General features: G+C 42.8%; 1 protein-coding gene across 11 annotated transcripts in view; it reads left to right on the plus strand.

Moving 5' to 3' along the window:
• The window catches only part of TMEM241 (transmembrane protein 241), a 108,288-nt gene that overhangs the window by 65,014 nt on the left and 23,935 nt on the right, over positions 1-19,339 (plus strand). For all 11 annotated transcript variants that reach the window (XR_007189944.2, XM_057313194.1, XM_057313196.1 and 8 more), the window contains 2 exons: positions 884-953; positions 4,757-4,850. Coding sequence is in view for 10 of the 11 variants with exons in the window: in XM_057313194.1 (XP_057169177.1) it covers positions 884-953; positions 4,757-4,850 (164 nt within the window). In the remaining variant the exon portion in view is untranslated. The remainder of the gene's footprint in view (positions 1-883; positions 954-4,756; positions 4,851-19,339) is intronic.

The following is a 19,339-nucleotide window of genomic DNA, read 5'->3' on the forward strand; positions in this document are numbered from 1 at the left end:
GGCCGGGGGTCTGGAAGGTCTGGCTCCTCCAGAGTCTCAGAAACTCCAGATTTGGGAGAATTACGCTATCTGCTGTGGAAATGCTTAATTCCTTTTCTCTGGACATTTTTGGAAGGCTTTCTGCTTTTTTATTCTCCTGACTTCTTGTTTGTGACCAAGTTCAAATTCCACAGAGGGAAGCAGCCAATATGTGTGATTATTTCCTCTTGCACCAAGTGGAACTAAAAGAATGAACTTACTTCACTAGAAATAAATGTACCCTTTGGACCTTAAACCCAAATGAGTAAGCGCGGTTGGTCTGGCCCCTGCACCATTTGTGCAATAATTAAACACAAAATGAAAAAAAGATGTCAGAGGCATGCATTCACAATCTTTTTTTAGACATAAGGCAGAAAAGAATAGAACAATGTTTAAAAAAAAAAAAAGGATTCTTTTTGTCTTACACTCCGCCTTGGGCAGGGATGGCCGCCGGGTGATAAGGAAAGATGGTAGGGGTTGGAGCGACTGGGGTGTACATTCTGGCTTCCCATTCAAGAGTTGTGTGATCCTAGACACATCCCTTCACTTCTCTGAGCACCAGTGAATTGGGAATACTAGAACACCGTAGAGTTAGTACTGGGACTGACAGAGATGTTGTTCGTAGAGCTTTCAGCGTAGGGCCCTGTGCGGGACAGACTCTCACTGAATCAGCGTGATGACCAGCATGCTATGATTTTAAGTTGATGCCACTAACACAGAAACCCTGGGAATGGAAGAGGGAGTTCAGAGCCGGGCAGCTCCGTGCTCAGATGGCTGCCGTGCTAAAGGCCCTCACTGGTGTTTCACGGGGAAACTGGGGGTGGGGGTGTGGGGGCCATTGTCTCACCCTTGCTGTACCCCTTAGGTGATCTCTTCAGTGTCCTGGACTTTCCATTCCTGTATTTCTACAGATTCCATGGCAGCTGCTGTGCCAGGTAAGCTTACCCCATAAACCCCTGGCCCCGTTTGTCTGTTTTCGTCAAGTCCAGGGTCACTGCCGGTTGTCCAGATGCGGGGCAGAAGAGAGTGGTGGCTGGGCAGGAGGCAGCTCCCTCGGCCATCTGCGGGTTGTCATCAACATCCTTAGGTGCGCAGGGCCGGCCTGGGGGACCCGTGTCCTGCTGAGGTTCCTTGGCCAGGGCGGTGCTTTTCAAACTCGCAGAGGAGCCGAGAAGCCTGCGGTTCTTCTCTCCAGAAGCTATTCCTAAACAGAACTTCAATGTATAAAATGATGCATTGGGGGAAAAAATGATCCATCAGATTCAGTTCAAGGGAAGATTTGGGTCCAGAATTGCACCCGCTCAGCTTCCTCCTTGGTCCTTGCTTTGTCCCTAAAGGGCGCCCTCCCAAAAACCTTGACTGGATCCCAAGATCCTGAGAAACAGGTTTTGGAAACCAGTGACTAGCCGACATCTAGACCACAAAGTGACCCTTACTACGTGGCCTTGGGAGGTACTGAGACCGGTGGGATGGGTACGTATAAATGGAGTTCAGGCCCACCCTCTCCCCACTTTCTTGCCATGATTCCCACGTTGCTTGACTTTCTTGTGCTGAGAAATGGAAAGGCTTCTGTAGATAGTCTCAAGGCATGTGCTGATATGGCGGGAAGCCCAGGCTCGGGTTGAATGCCAGCCTTGCTGCTTGCTAATGTGTTTGCTCTTTGGGCAAGCTGTCCTAGTTCTCCCAGCTTTAGTTGAGTTTCCTCATCTATAAAGTGGAAAGATAATACCACTCCAGGGTGATGGCGTATACTAGATAAGGGGTGTGAGCTCCAAGCATCTCGCCTGGCCCATTGCTATTAGCTGCTCAGCTTGACTATAGTCAACTAAATGCAACTAAACGTCCACAGACCATGAGCAGTTGCTAAGCCAGACCACTTCTTCCCGCACATAACAGGTTGTACCTTGTGAGGGGGTGACTCCTTACAGAGTCAAGAAGCTGGTGTGTGGTACGTACTGTTCCTTTTGGGGTGTGTTAGGACAAAAAACAATCAATATTGGACAGTTTGCATTTGAGCCTCAGAATGACTTATTTATCATCCTCAACTAATTTTCAGGAAAATACTGACCGAATTCATCTTTCCAGCTCCTATCAGTTTGGTCAGGCCTCGTCAGCTGCCCGTTAGCTCGGCTCGGGTGGCGTGAGTGTTAGTGCCGCTCTGCTGTCTGCGGACTTGCTTCCCTGTGGGTTTGGTGTTTTGGCAGCACCAGCAAGCACAGTGCGGAGGGGAGGGCAACTGGCATTCGGTTCTTTGAGACAGAACAACACAGTTCACAGCCCGTTCGTGCTGGCTTTGTGGGGTGACGGTCTAGCTCCATTTCTGCCCCTTTCAATCTGCAACTTTCTTACAACCCAGCATGAGCATTCAGGGTTTTATACTTAAAAGATTTGGAAATCTTTGCTTGAATTGATGTGACTCCATTATGTTCTACCCCCTCCCCCACCCAGCCGCAGGATGAAGCTTGACCTCTTTTAAGAATGTGCCCATTTTCCCCACGTCATCTCATGATTCCTCCATATCTCAGCCTAAGGGTTGTCAGCTTCAGAGGCCCTGGAGGAACTTAGAAAGAGCCATGGAGGCCTGAGGGCACGGTGGAAGCCGTGACCCAGAGACACATTAACCGGGAGCCCAGGCTCTTTTACTTCTGCGGTCCTCCCATTGCTTTTAAGGTCTGCCTCCATGGCGAGGAGTAGAAGAGCTGAGTGTGGAAGGAGAAAGAGAGGGGCCCATGAGTAATTTGGAAATGATTCACGGGCATACCAGTCAAGGGATGGGAAGGAGTCGTGGATGCTTTCCCAAGCGTGTTGGGCACAGACTGGGAGTGGCTCTGTTCTAGCAGCATCTGTGTTGAGGGGAAAGGGGATGTGGAATCATGCCCTTCCTCTGGCTGGAGGTGGGGGAGGGTTGGAGGGGAGGGAGTATGGGAGGCAGCACAGGCACCTGCGAAGTTGTTACCTCCCTGGAGGCAGGGGTGGACGCCACCAGGAGGAGGCTTGGAGTGCCGGCCACCTTACTCTTCACTCCCAATATCACAGTGGCCGTGGGCACCTGCAGCATCGCAGTCTGTCTTTGGGTCAAGAAGGTATCTTCACAGTGAAGTCTGAAGCACTGTGGAGAACCTTCGAAAGAGCCAGGAAACCTGGATTCTAATTGTGGCTGGGCCTCAGTTTGCTTGTTAATAAAGTGAGATTTGGTGCTATGGAGGCTTTGTGTTCTGAAAAGTCTCTGATTTCCGTAAGATAGGACGAGGACCACTCTGCTTATTCCTGCTTTAACAACACAGAACCTGAGGCAAGAAAAAAAGGGACAACAGGGGGGTGAGTCAAGGTCACGAGGGTCAGTGGGCACTGCCCAGGTCACTCAGTTTCCAGCCTGCTGCTTAACCACTGGACCTCCTTGCCTTTCGGGTGTGAATGACTGACCGTCTTCATCCATAGCTGCCCAGCCTTCCATGAATCAGATGCAAATCTGAACAAACTTTACAGGTCATCAGGGTCCAAAAGGCTGAAATATACACAAGGGAACTCTCATCCCTGTCCTTGGTCCTGCCCCAGGAACGTGGCTGTGAACTAATCTAATCTAATGAAGCAAAGGCACACGTTTCTGTGAAATTTGGCCTTACGGGTGTTTAATTCAATCCAACCTGCTTCTAAGTAAACCTGTCGAACATTTATGTCATACCTACCATGACCAAGGCACCGTGTTTGGCTCTATTAGGGAAAACACAGGGAAGCCCAAGATTGGGCCCTGCCCTCTCAGAGCCCATGATCTGGGTTGGGCCCCCACACCAGTGCCTGTAATAAAGGTGAGATGACAGGGTGCCACTTGAGACCCTGGAGGTAGAAATGAGCTACAGCTCATAGGACCTGCCTCTGTGGTTTGGTGTACGACTCCAGTCATAGCTCTTGCTTTTCAATTTCTAATAAAAGTCACACTCAAACCCCCACTTGCATATATTTACAGGAAGTCAACCTCTATCATGCAGTCTCTCTGCTACACTCTCTTCCCCAATTGCCCTGCCTGCAAATGCAAGGAAGAGTGACCATTCTGTTGGAGTGCCCTTTGCTTTGTCCTTGACCACACAGTGATGCTTTCAAAAGTGGTTCCAGCACAGGTCACTAGTTCCCTGTCCACTGCTATGCCAGTGCCTTGCTGCTCCAGATCTCTAGAGCTCCCCGGGGGGCGTGGTTTCTCAGGTCATACACACTTGGGCTTAGGCATCATTCCCAAAGCATTCCATCTGTGTAGCTCAGCCTGGTTTGGGGGACGTCTGCTACTGGAGCCAGCCCTCCCCTTCAGATTCTTACCTTGAACCCAGGAGTCGGTCCAGACCCTCTGTCCCCATATGGTGAGTTTCGCTTTGGAAGTCTTTTTCTGGCAGTTTGTTCTGCTCGAAAAAAGTTGAAGTTCTACCTTGGCAAGCACCAAGCTCCAGAAATAATATGGGAGGGAGCAGGAGGTATTGTCCTCCACATTTTTTTTCATCCATGATTTAGCCAGAGACTTCCCAAGTTTCTATACTCCTGCCCCCACTGCCCGCTACCCAGTGGAACTCTCTTCTCATACCTCCTTAGAAAATTAGAGCTTCCCGGGTTTTTAAATCCAGAGATCACTAGAAAACCCAGACGAGACACAGGTTCTGTAATAATTAGAAACTAACTGGTAAAACGTACAAGAAAATAGCTATTGGCTAAAGGAAGACAAACCTCACTAATAAAAGAACATTTTCTCTTCCAGTGGATTGTTAGGATTCTTTCTCATGCTCAGCACAGTGAAGCTGAAAAGCCTTATGGCCCCAGGGCAGTGTGCAGCCTGGATTTTCTTTGCTAAGGTAAGAAAGAGGGAAGGAGTGGGGGGGAAAAGTCGGTTTCACGTCCGGTGTTCTTAGAGCGTGTGTAACGTCAGGTTTGATCTTCAGGAAATCCTTTCCAGTCAGGGGCCCTGAGCCTGATCCTTCAGTCATTCTGATGACAATTTCTGAGGTCCTCTGCCCATCTTATCAGCATGACATAATCTTTATCACACTCCTGGAGGGGATAATCCCTTCCCTGAGTCTTAATTTCACCATCTGAACATGAGAGGTTTTGCCCCCAGAAATCTCTAAGTCTCCAGTTCTATGGGATGGATTCCTGGAGACGTGGGACAGGTCTTCTCTTCCTTCCTCGGGGCTGTGAGGGTGTCCAGAGCCCAAGTGACTTGCCCGACAGGTCTCAGTCTGTCAGGGGTGGTAGAGAAAGGAAAACAGACAAATGGCCAGGTAGGAGGACTTTGATGAAGCCTTCAAACAACAGACTATTCTAAGAATGCCCGTTGCATATCTGATGATCATGGTTGAGGCATAAGATAGAGAGGTGGGAAAATGAGGAGCAGAAAAAGCAGCTGTGGGATGCTCAATCGTGACTGAAATGCTTTGGGACGAATTTTTTTCTAGCAGAGCATTTCCTTTCTCTCGTGTCTGTGAAGGAGGCGAGTTACAAGGCCCTAGGTGCTGCTTCTGAGAAATGAGATTTCTTAATTTAACCTAATGAGATAATCGTTTAAGATCGTACCTTTAATTATCTTTATGTTTGATGGTTGATTTTTTTCCCCCAGAAAACAAAACCAAACATTTTTTCTTCAAAAACAACATTTCACAGTAATATTTTTACCTCCATAGGTCTGCTTTTTAGCGGCATTAATAATTCTAATTACAGTAAAATGTAAAGAGTGGCTGAGATACTGACTTCCAGCATGACGGAATGAGGAGGTTGACAGAGCCTCCTCCCAAAAAGTAATTGGAAAGCTGGGGAAAGATTGTCAAAAATATCCACTTCAGCTCTCTAAAAATTGACCAAAGGCATACAACAAGCTGAGAAAGCAAGCATTTGTTCATGAAAACTGCCAAGCTTTGGGTAGGAGTGATGTGAGCGTGTGGCGGTCTTACCTAAGGTCACTCCCATTCCCTCCTCCCCAGCTCTGTCAGTGTGATATTTCACCCAGAGCAGGGCAGCCCTGCTGCCGCTTCCAGAATACTCTATTTGGAGTATTTTTAGTTAAAGCATCCATGTCAGTGGTAAATCAGTAAGAGGAGCCAGTAACTCCACTCTCTTGAGTTTAGAGTCCTCTTTGGGGCAAGCAATGGACCAGTGGCCTAGCTGAGGACTTCGTAGGTAGTTCGGGGAGGTGAGACAGCCAGCAGGGGCTTGATAGCTCTCCCATGTGTCCCAGATTGACCGTAGTCTGTGTGCACGAGTGGCAGAGATGGAGTGCGCCCAAAACACCCACATGTCCCTGGCCGGCAGAGCCTGCATGCACACACAGGAGATGGGAGAGAGCCAACAAAAGCTGGGGCAGACATGAGAAACGTCAGCCTAAAGTTTGAGTGTGCTCCCCAGCCCACACACAGTCAGAAGCAGAGAGAAGAAGCCTTTCTGGCTGAAGGTGTTTGAACAAAACCTCTGACTGGTCTTTGCTAGAACACTAAGCTACGGAGACATGGGGATGACTTCTAGAAAGCCAGAAAAAGCTTAAAAATAAAAACAAGAAACAAAATTGAGTAAAGGACATTAGCAACTGTACCTTATATGGGAGACTGATTTCATAGACTTAGTCCAGGCAAATTACTAAACAAGCAAAACAATAAAAAAGTTAGGGGCATTCAAAGAAACAAGAAAGCATGATCCATACACAGGAAAAAAGCAGTTAATAGGAACTATGTCAGAGTGTCTGTCCTCAGATGTAGAATTTAGCAGAAAAAGACTGCAAAACAGCTATTTAAATATGCTTAGAGATCTATAGGAAATCATGTTTAAAATATTAAAAGAAAGACTCAGTGAATATAGAATCTCAATAAAGAGATAGAGATGATTAAAAAAAAAGACCCAAGTGGAAATTCTGGAGTTGAAAAATAACAATAACCAAAATGAAATGAAATGAAAAATTCCCTAGAGGTACTCAATAACAGCTTTAAATGGCAGAAGGAAAAATAAGTGAACTGGAAGGTGAAGCAAAAGAAGTTATTCAATCTAAAGAGCAAAGATTTTTTAATAATTGAGAAATTATGAACAGAGGCTCAGGGACCTGTGAGGCAGCATCAGGCTTATCAACACATGTGTTATAAGAGTTCCAGAAGAGGAAAGTGGTGTAGAAAAAAATACAATCAATGAATGACTTATCAAAAACAATGGAAACCAGAAGACAATAGGATAACATATCCAACATGCTGAAAGAAAAATCTGCCAACCTGGAATTCTAAATACAGTAAAACTGTTCTGCAAATATGAATGAGAAATAAGACATTCCCGGATAAAGACTAAGAGATTTATTGCTAGCCACTGTATCAATAGTTACATTAAATGTGAATTGACTAAATATCCCACTCAAAAAGCAAAGATTGTCATATTGGATAAAAAAAGCAAGATGCACTTATATGCTATCTACAAAGGACACACCTTAGACTCAAAGACACAAATAGGATGAATGTAAAAGGATGGAAAAACATCACCATGCAAACAGTAGTGTATTAGCAAGCTAGCTGGAGTGACTATATTAAAATCAGACGAAAGAGACTTTGTGACAGGGAATATTATTAGGGAAAAACAAAGACATTTATTAATGATAAAAGGATTGATACACTAGAAAGACATGACAGTTATAAATGTATATGCACCTAACAACAGCACCCCAAGATGTATGAAGCAAAAAGTGACAAAATAGAAAGGAGAAATAAATTATTCAACAATAATAGAGATTCCAATGCTGCGCTCTCAAAGTTGATAGAACAACTAGAAGGAAAAGAAAGGACGTAGAAGGTATAGATGACTTGAACAATACTGTCAACCAGCTTGCCAGTATGGACCTGATACCCCACCCACTGACTGCAGAAAACACATTCTTCTCAAACACGCATGAAACATTTCTCACGATAGATGTTATGCTGGGTCACAAAAAAAGCCTCAGTAAATTTTAAAAGATTGAAATCATGTAAACTATGTTCTTTGGCCACAGCAGAATTATATTAGAAATTTACAACAGAAAAAAAAAATCTAGAAAAAAACCCCCATTTATTTGTAAGTTAAATAACATACTTCTAAATAGCCCACCGGGCGAAGAAGACATCACAAGGGAAAATAAAAGTATTTCAAACCAAATGAAAACAAAACCACAGAATATGTCAAAATTTATGGGATACAATTAAAGTAGTGCTCAGAGGGAAATTTATAGGTATAAATACCCATATCAGAAAAAAGAAATTGGGAAAACGAGTCCATTCATAATAGCATTACAAAAAATATGTAGGAACTTAACAAAGAAGTTCAAGACTGAAAACTGTAAAATCTAAGAGAAATTTAAGAAGATTTCAATAAATGGAGAGACTCAATGTTGTTAAGACAGAAATTCTTCCTAAGTTGATCAATAGATCGAATGTAATCCCTGTCAAAATCCCAGCAAATGTTTTTGTACAAATTCACAAACTGATCCTAAAGTGTATTTGGAAATTCAATTGCCAAAACAGTTTTTTCTTTTTTAGGCATCACTATTTTATTTTATTTTATTTTATTTTATTTTATTTTATTTTTTTAATGATTTTTTATTATATTATGTTAGTCACCATACAGTACATCCCCGGTTTCCGATGTAAAGCTCGATGATTCATTAGTTGCATATAACACCCAGTGCACCATGCAATACGTGCCCTCCTTACTACCCATCACCGGTCTATCCCATTCCCCCACCCCCCTCCCCTCTGAGGCCCGCAGTTTGTTTCTCATAGTCCATAGTCTCTCATGTTTCATTCCCCCTTCTGATTACCCCCCTTTCTTTATCCCTTTCTTCCCCTCCTGATCATCCTAGTTCTTATGTTCCATAGATGAGAGAAATCATATGATAGTTGTCTTTCTCTGCTTGACTTATTTCACTTAGCATTATCTCCTCCAGTGCCGTCCATGTTGCAGCAAATGTTGAGAATTTGTTCTTTCTGATAGCTGAGTAATATTCCATTGTATATATGGACCACAACTTCTTAATCCAGTCATCTGTTGAAGGGCATCTCGGCTCCTTCCACGATTTAGCTATTGTGGACATTGCTGCTATGAACATTGGGGTGCATATGGCCCTTCTCTTCACTACGTCTGTATCTTTGGGGTAAACACCCAGTAGTGCAATGGCTGGATCATAAGGTAGCTCAATTTTTAACTTTTTAAGGGACCTCCACACTGTTTTCCAGAGTGGCTGTACCAACTTGCATTCCCACCAACAATGTAGGAGGGATCCCCTTTCTCCACATCCTCTCCAACAATTGTTGTTTCTTGCCTTGTCAATTTTTGCCATTCTAACTGGCGTAAGGTGGTATCTCAGTGTGGTTTTGATTTGAATTTCCCTGATGGCTAATGATTTTGAACATTTTTTCATGTGTCTGTTAGCCATTTGTATGTCTTCATTGGAAAAGTGTCTGTTCATATCTTCTGCCCATTTTTTGATTTATTTGTTTCTCGTGTATTGAGTTTGAGAAGTTCTTTGTAGATCTTGGATACCAGTCCTTTATCTGTAGTGTCATTTGCAAATATATTCTCCCATTCCGTGGGCTGCCTCTTAGTTTTTTTGACTGTTTCCTTGGCTGTGCAGAAGCTTTTTATCTTGATGAAGTCCCATAAGTTCATTTTATCTTTTGTTTCTCTTGCCTTTGGGGATGTGTCATGAAAAAGGTTGCTTTGGCCAATGTCGTAGAGGTTGCTGCCTATGTTCTCCTCTAGAATTTTGATGGATTCCTGTCTCACATCGAGGTCTTTCATCCATTTGGAGTTTATCTTTGTGTATGGTGTGAGAGAGTGGTCAAGTTTCATTCTTTTGCACATAGCTGTCCAATTTTCCCAGCACCATTTATTGAAGAGACTGTGTTTTTTCCACCGGATGTTTTTTCCTGCTTTATCAAGATTAGTTGCCCAAAGAGCCAAGGGTCCATTTCTGGGTTCTCTATTCTGTTCCATTGGTCTATGTGTCTGTTTTTGTGCCAGTACCATGCTGTCTTTGTGATCACAGCTTTGTAGTACAGCTCGAAATCCGGCATTGTGATGCCCCCCAGCTTTGTTTTTCCTTTTCAACAGAACCTTGGAGATTCGGGGCCTTTTCTGTTTCCATATAAATTTAAGGACTATTTGTTCCAGTTCTTTGAAAAATGTCCTCGGTATTTTGATCGGGATAGCATTGAAAGTGTAGATTGCTCTGGGTAGCATGGACATTTTAACTATGTTAATTCTTCCCGATCCATGAGCATGGAATATTTTTCCATCTTTTTATGTCTTCCTCAATGTCTTTCAAGAGTGATTTATAGTTTCTAGAATATAGCTCCTTTACGTCTCTGGTTAAGTTAATTCCAAGGTAACGTATGGTTTTTGGTGCTATTGTAAATGGGATGGATTCCCTAATTTCTCTTTCTTCAGTCTCGTTATTTGTGTATAGAAATGCAACTGATTTCTGAGCATCGATTTTTATATCCCGCCACATTACTGAATTGCTCTATAACTTCTAATAGTTTGGGAGTGGATTCTCTTGGGTTTTCCATATAGAGTACCATGTCATCTGCAAAGAGAGACATTTTGACTTCTTCTCTGCCGATTTGGATACCTTTTATCCCTTTTTGTTGTCTGATTGCTGTTGCAAGGACTTCTAGTACTATGTTGAATAATAGTGGCGAGAGTGGGCATCCTTGTCGTGTTCCTGATCTTAAGGGAAAGGCTTCCAGCTTTTCCCCATTGAGAATAATATTTGCTGTAGGCTTTTCATAGATGGCTTTTATGAGATTGAGAAATGTACCCTCTATTCCTACACTCTGAAGGGTTTTAATCAGGAAAGGATGCTGTATTTTGTCAAATACTTTTTCGGCATCAATTGAGAGGATCATATGGTTCCTGAGTCTTTTCTTGTTGCTATGATGTTGCTACGCTGATCGATTTGCGAATGTTGAACCACGCTTGCATCCCAGGTATGAATCCCACTTGGTCATGATGGATAATCCTTTTAATGTACTGTTGGATTCTATTAGCAAGGATCTTGTTGAGGATTTTGGCGTCCATATTCATTAGGGAAATCGGTCTGTAATTCTCCTTTTTGATGGGGTCTTTGCCTGGTTTAGGGATCATCACAAAGTGATCCTAAAGTGTATTTGGAAATTCAATTGCCAAAACAGTTTTGAAAAAGAAAAGGAAAGTTGGGGTTCAAAACTCACTATAAAGCTAGAGTCATCCAGACATTATGGTATTGGCATAAGGGGAGGCCTTTATTAAAGCTGTTGACTTTCAATATAGGTGTCAAGGCAATTGAACAGGGAAAAGATTTTCTTTACAACAAATGGTGCTGGAACAATCAAATATCTATATGCTAGAAAAAAAGTACTTAGACCCTCGTCTCACGTTGTCAACTCAACCATGGATCATAAACCTAAATGTAGACACTAAAACTAGAAAACTCTTAGAAGAAAACATGAGAAGAAATCTGACTGACCTTGGTTTAAGCAAAGAGTTCTTAGATATGACACCAAAAGCATAAGCCATAAAGTAATTGATAAATTAGACTTCATTTAAATTAAAATATTTTGGAATTCAAATTAATGGTCAAAAGATATTGTTAAGAAAATGAAAAGCCACAGCCTAGGAGAAAAGATTTGCAAATTATATATCTGATTTAAGGACTTGTTTCTAGAACGCCCAAAGAATTCTTACACTTTAATGAGACTACATACAGCCCAATTAAAAAATGGGCACCTGGATGGTGCATTTGGTTAGGCGTCTGACTCTTGGTTTTGGCTCAGGCTTGATCTTAGGGTCATGAGATCAAACCCCACATCAGGCTCCCCGCTCATCACGGAGTCTGCTTAAGACTCTCTCCCCCCTCCCTCTTTCTCTCTTCCCTGCACTCTCTCTCAAATAAATAAATAAATCTTAAAAAAAATTGTCAAAAGATGTGAATACATGTAAATGTATATAATGGAATATTACTCAGCCCTAGAAAAGAATGATGTCTTGCCACTTGCAACAACGTGGATGGAGTTAGAGAGTATAATGCTAAAGAGGAAGACCGATAATGATATGATTTCACACATGTGAAATTTAAGGAACAAAACAGGTAAGCAAAGGGGAAAAAAAAAGAGAGAGGCAAACCAAGAGAACAAACTGATGGTTAGTAGGGATGAGGTGAGAGGGGAATGGGTGAACTAGGTGATGGGGATTAAAGGTACACTTGTGATGAGCATCAGGTGATGTATGGAAGTGTTGAATCACTCTATTGTACGCCTGAAACTAATATTACACTGTATGATAACTAATTGAAATCTAAATAAAAGCTTAAGTTTAAAAAAAAGGAAAAAATATGTGAATAGACATTTTACCAAAGACGATATATGAATGGTTCATAAAGCCCATGAAAAGGAATTCAATGTCATCAGTCATTAGGAAAATGCAGATTAAAAGCGTGATGAGATACCACGACACACTCACTAGGATGGCTATAATAAAAAAATATAGATGATGTCAAGTGCTGACGAGGATGTGGGGACACTGGGGCCCTCACAGATTACTGATAGGAACGTAAAATGGCATAGCCACTTTAGAAAACTGTCTTGCTAGTTTCTTACAATGTTAAACATAAACTTACTATACAACCCAGCAATTCTGTTCCTAGAAAGCTACGGAAGAGAAATGAAAACAAAAAGACTTCAACATGAACACTCCGAGTAGCAGTATTCATAGTAGCCCCAAACTGGACCCAGTCTAAATGTCCATCAGCTGGTGACTGTGTAAACGAGATGTGCTGTGCACATACAGTGGGGTACTATTTGGGAATAAGGAGAAATGGGCTATTAATACATTGCTGTGCCACGGAGGAGTCTCAAAAACATTATGCTCAGTGAAATAAGCTGGTTGCAAAAGAATACATATAGTATGATACCATTTCTGTGAAATTTCCAAAAAAGGCAAATTTAGAGAGACAGAAAGCATAGTGATGGTTTTTTGGAGCAGAGATTGACTAAAATAGGCTCAAGGAAGTTTTTTTTAGGTAATGGAAATATTCTAAAACTGGGTTGTGGTGATGGTTGCACCATCATTTAAATTAATTTCTTAAATGTGTTCATTAGAAATCATTGAATTTTACATTTACAATGAGTGAAATTTATGGCATGTGAACCATCCCTCAAAGCTACAAAGTGCTCAGAGAATAGTGCTTAAATCTTGTCTTTTAGGACTAGGGAGAATATTTTTCCTATGTGTATGGCTTTGCCTATTTGGCCACTATTTTCATGAGCCTCCTTTTTATTTATTTTATTTTTTCTTTTCCTCTTAAACTCGGAGGGAGTTTTATAATTTCCTTCTCTGTAGTTGATTCAAAAGTGGAAAGATTTTTAATTGGCTGCTGTGGTTTAATGCTAATCCTCGTTAAATGGAAGATTAGATTAGATGAGCCACTAAGGTCTTTTCCAGCCTCAGTACATCAAGCAGTCGCTCTCTTTTTCTCCCTCCCCTCCTTCTCCTTTTTCTTTTCTGTTTGAAAATAAGCTCTGTTATCCTCAGTGGCAGAATATTTACCCATTCTTTGGGCCACCTGCACATCAAAATGTGCTGACATTTGAAATACAACATAATTGTACTTAGCAATACAGCATTTCCCCATGACGTCATTGTGACTCTACTGAGTGCCAGCATATTCGGAAAGTGACTCAGAAGCATGTTCCATTGGCCCCAGAGGAGAATTTGGATTCTGTGGAAAAATTCAAAGATACTCAGAAAGGGAGGTCTTTCGGAAGGGGCTAAGGGTACCTTCTTCCTTGCTCCAGATGGATCCATTCTGTGGTATTTTCCTGGGAGTTGTCGCATGAACTTCATCACTTCCAAGGCATCCATGCTTCTCTCCAGTCCTTATCTTAGTATCTTCTTTAGGTCTGAGAATGCTTAGCGTGGGAAAGGAAAAAAGTGCCTTCTGAGTCACTTTATATTGTTACCACTGTTATTGTGTTTTTTTTAATCTGTGAATTTAAAAAACATTATAAAAAGCTAAAACTAACGGAATATTTAGCAACTTTTTTATTCCTCCCTTCAGTTTGATAAATTTGGGTATGTGAAATCTATCTTCATCTTCACAAAATCTTAGAATCCTTCCCATTTGTGAAGCACTGGTACAAGAAGAAGTGAATGAATTTAAGAGGAAAGCAATGAAATGTGTACACACATGAGGAAGATGTGGTATGCGAATGGGTTTTTCTAGCAGATACAGGTTCTCGTGAGAATTTTTTCTTGATCAAATAGTGCCTAGTCTCATCCTTGTTAACTTCAAACTGACTGGTGTTGTCAGCATCCATTGGGAAGAAGCATTTGAGGCCAGTGTGAGTTTATGTTGAGGATGAGCCAGGAGAGGAGAAGCATTCCCAGACAGTAGCTCTGGCCCTCTAGGGTCATTAGAATCCAGTGTTTGCTGCCTCCGTAAGAATGCCTTTTTCCTTTAAGCTAATGCCATAGTTGCTGCTGCCATTTTGTCCTGAGTCGGTGGTAGACCAGCAAGCCAAGTCTTAGTCTGTCCTTCTTATGGCCCTGGGAAAGATTTTCCTGTAGCTTTCCTAGGATGTGTCTCCTGCTTTGGTTTAGTCTGGTTTTTTTGATTGGTAGAGTCTCATCTTTCATGTGCACAGGACTGGGACGAGGGCGGCCCTCACTCTCAGGACCATGCAGTGTGCGGTCAGCACCCAAGAATAACGAATGCCTCCTTACCTGTTGCATCCTAAGTGCTTCAGTTGCCTCCCCGGTCCCTTCCCTGACACTGTTGTGATTTACTGCCTGCCTGAAACAGCCGTTAATTCCATCGGATTTTAAGATGTACTAGATTCTTAGAGTTTGTGTGGTATTATTTCTTAAGATTTTATTTTTAAGCAATCTCTACACCTAACATGGGGCTCAAACCCACAAGCCTGAGATTAAGAGTCACATGCTCCACCAACGGAGCCAGGCAGGTGCCCCTAAATGGAAAGCTTTTTTTTTTTTAAGTAATCTCTGCACCCAACATCAGACTTGAACTCACAACCCTGAGATCAGATCAAGAGTCGCATGCTCTACTGACTGAGCCAGCCACGTGCCCCCCTGGTGGTATCAAGAGTGCCTTATGTCCAAGTACATGGTCTGCCTTTGAATGGCCGCCTTTCTGGACATGATTCTACCAGTCAGTCAACATTTATTAGGGAAACCTTTGGAGTCTGGGGTGGAAGAAAAGCATTAGTGTATGCGTAGTGCCTGCCAAAGGCATCTTATAATCCAGAGGAGGAGGTAAGAGTGACAAGGGTGAGACTATTAGAGGACATTGCTGAGCAGGGTGGTATGACTTCAGGAGCTGGGAGAAGGGAAGCTGTGAGTGGGCTGATGCAGTGGAGAGACCCAACTCGCCCCTGCAAGCCCAGCTTGCCTGGGAGAAGGGAAGATGGAAGGACGGCCTTCCAGGATGAGTGGCAGGGGCCCCGAGGCAGGATGTGCAGGTGGGGAACCGTGAGGAAATAAATTTGACCAGAGGAAGAGGAGAGTGTGGTGGTGTGAGGAGGGGGAAATCAGGCCCAGAAGAGACAGATTAGGTGACCCTAAAAGCCATGCCCCCAGAGACCACTGTGAACTTCTGAATGAGACCGACTGAAGGTAAATTGCTTCGGAGGTGAGTTCCAAGCATTTAGAAGGGAGGCAAATAAAGGTCGTGAGTGATGGTGATAAAGGTGAAAGGTCAACTTGACTGAGTGTCTGAAGCAAAATAAATTGTAATTATTTAATCTATCATATAAGTGTTGTGTGATGTGGTCAAGGAATTGATAATAAAGACTCAGATCCTTGGAGCAATAAGGGGTGTGTGACAAATACTGGGCCTAGGGAAGATCACGAATGGCTCCAAGGTTTGTGGCTCCGGACACCGGAAATCCATGGTATCACAGACAGAAATGGGTGTGTGGGGGGGATTATGAAAGAACATCTTTGGGGAGGAAAGCTGGTGAAATATGTTTTAGATGTGTATGGTGAGAAAACATCCAAATAGAGCTGCTTTGTGTTGGAAACATGGGGTGAAATGTGAGGGGGAGCTCAGGGCTTCGCATGTCTGGGCTTCGCCTAGAGCAGTAGGGTTGGCATCAAGAACATAAAGAAGTAGGTGAGCTCACTGAGGGAGTGAGGGGGTTTGGGTGGAGCAGAGCGAAGGGCTAGGACTTTGCTTGGGAGACACTTAGATGCCAGAGGTCAATAATGTGCAGGAGAAAGAAGTGATAGCAAGGAGAGCCCCAAAAGTTCCATGTGGGGAAGTCTAAGGAAGAGTTTAAATGAGTAAAGCAAAATGCCACCAAGAGGTCAGAAAGATCCAGATTGAGAAAAGACCAGAGCAGGGACATCGATAGCCTTGGAGGAAACAGCTTTAGTAGAAGGGCAGGGTGGGGGTGGGGTGGGGTGGAAGATGGATCATAAACATCCAAGAATACACAAGACACAGGAAGGAGATTGTGACTGGTGGTGGGCAGGGGGGAGAGCCAGATCTAGTGCAAATAACTTCTTTTCTGGGGAAAGAAGGACTTGGGCATGCTTGAAACTAGTAAAGAAGACACCATACACAGAGATTTGGAGATGCTGAAGAATGCGGGAAGTTGGGACAACAGGCTTCAGTGGGAGATGGAAGGAGTATGGGGGCTAGCTTTAGAGAGAGCAGCCTTTTTCCTGAGCTGCAGTGGAAGGGTGGTGATAGATGGGAATGAGGCTTTCCCAAGAGATGTGCGGTAGGGGACTGGGATTTCAGGGGAACAGGGAAAGGGCACTCACTGTTTGGCTTGGATCAGATAGCTCAGAAATGTTATGACTCAAGTGAGTTCTGACAGTGTTGATGTACCTAATATTTAAGACTGAATGCTGGTGACATGTACACTCAGTGGTAAGATTATATGTAGTGATGATGTGCTAGGAGCCAGGTCATTGATTATCAGTGCCTACTTAATAAAGCATTTACCAGATGTTAAAAGTCCTTCATAGAACCCCTTCAGAATAAAGTAAGAAACCACTCAACATACTGACCTTCCATCCCTGTCACCAAAGTCTGCCTTCTCTCATGGAAGATTATGTGTAAATGCTACAGGTAGTTAATTGGAATATTTGTCCCTGTTTTTATTTAGAGTATGGACAGTCAAAATCCATGCTTGTTCTATGGGGTTTCCTTTCCCATTGCTGCTTAGGAAGATGCTTTTCTCACAGTCCAGGTAGAGGATGGGGAAACCTTCCTAGACATGGTCCCATGTGAGTCTTCAAACCTGGAGTGTGTGGTGGGCAGAAGTGGGGCAGACAAAGATCAAGGAAGAATATCTTGCAAAATTAGAAAATTCTAGAACTGGACTGTGTTTCCAGATAAAAGCAGAATATATGAGAATGTATGTGAAGGAGCTGGGGGGTGACAATTTGTTTGTTATGCAAGCACAGAACATTATGTAGAGTTATAGCAACCTGGACCAAGACGTCATTTTGACCTAGCTTTCAGTCCCAGATCTGCCATTTTCTCCTCTGTAAACAAATATAATAATAATGTGTACTGTACTGAGAGGATCGAATAATATTGCAACAGCCCTAGAAGAGTGAGTGCCGGCCATTGGCAGGGCCTCCCTGGCACTGTCAACTATTAGTTTAATTCTTTCACCAAATTAACCAGTGATTTCTGAAGTCTGAATTTGTCGTTTGTATTCCGTAGTTCTAGGTAAGTGAATTTAGCTGTGGGCAGCCTACTCAAGACACTACTGGAAATTCAGCATGCATGAGAACAAGGTCTCTCACACATATTTAACCAGACATCGTTTAACAAAAGAAGCAATTGATGCACCATTCACAATGTTTTTAAACCTATATAAAGAGTCATTGATTCAGAACAGTTGCTAGGCCTGTGAAAATGTGTGTTTGTTGGTTTCCATGGAGACCACGCTGCTGCCTGTTCGGTGATGGTGCCTTTATTATACACTGGGATTGCCAGGGAGCCTTCAAGGCTGTCTCTATAACAACATGTCCTCGTGTAGTAACACAACCACCATCCTGAACTGTGTTTCCCATAGAGGAGCTGTTTTTAAAAGAGGTGAGAAGATTCTGCTGGTAAGTTTCAGCCTCCAATTGATTTATCCTTATGAAGATCTCTTAAGTGGATAAGAAGCTTTGGGAATTTTGACTGCCTATCTTTCTGGCTGTTTTGCAAGATCTCGGGGGCATGGCCTAATGTCTTTCTTTTTTCAACGACATGTTGACTTTCCTCTTGATCAAGATATTGAACCAAGAAAGAGTCTTGGCTGTATCAGTTTACTAGATAAAATTAAGCCTGTTTTATGTATAGGATGAACTTGTAAACTTGTAAAAGCCTTGTCAGCAGATGCTGTTAGGGTTCGATGTTTGGAACTTTAAAATGTCTCCAAGACTATTGATAAAACTCTCGCTGTTTCTGATAGAATTTTTTTTTTTAAGAAGAAGGAGCAACTTATTGTCTTTCAAAGTGGAATCATACAAATTTTATGTCTTCTAAATAACATAATTTTTTACTCTCCACTTAAATTTTTTGATGTATTTGTACAGACGTTTCAAGGCTTACTTTGAATCATATCTTGAGCTTCTGAGGAGGTGACAAGTGAACACATCTTTCAAGTTCGGGAATCAGACTTCTTAGGTTCAGTGTCTGGCATGCACGTGTATACACACTGTACACACACACACACACACACACACACTCACACACACACAAAGAACAGACTATGGGAAAATCCTGGGAGTAGAGTTACGATGCCCATCACGTTTTGCTCTCACTCGGTCGTCTGTGCTGAACAGAGTGTTAATTCTCTTCTTCTGTCTCCTTCCTACTCTGTTGCTACTATTACCCCTCCCCCACCCCAGTTTTATTGAGATAATTGACATATAACATTGTATTAGCTCAAGGTGCACCACGTCATGATTTGATATTTGTATATATTGTGAAACGATCACTGTAATGAGTTCAGTTAACATCCATCACCTCACGGAGTTACAGCAAAGTCGGGAGTGCTTCATGAATTTGCATGTCACCCTTGTGCGGGGGCGTGGGGGGTAGGGGGTGGGGGCATGCTAATTGTCCCAGTATCGTTCTAATTTTAGTATATATGCTGCCAAAGGGGGCACAGTTACTTCCTTGTCTTTATAATCCTCATCATTCTTGTCATCCTCACTGTCTGTTGGGCGTGGAGAGCCCATCACTGTCTTCCCACACTTCCTGCATGGGGAAAAGGAATCTGGAAAGAGGAGCCTCCCCCATACCCCGCTCAGTTCACCGTTTGAATTTCTTCCCTCTTCT

This window comes from Ursus arctos, unplaced genomic scaffold, assembly GCF_023065955.2.
Source record: "Ursus arctos isolate Adak ecotype North America unplaced genomic scaffold, UrsArc2.0 scaffold_17, whole genome shotgun sequence".
Lineage (NCBI taxonomy): Eukaryota > Metazoa > Chordata > Mammalia > Carnivora > Ursidae > Ursus > Ursus arctos.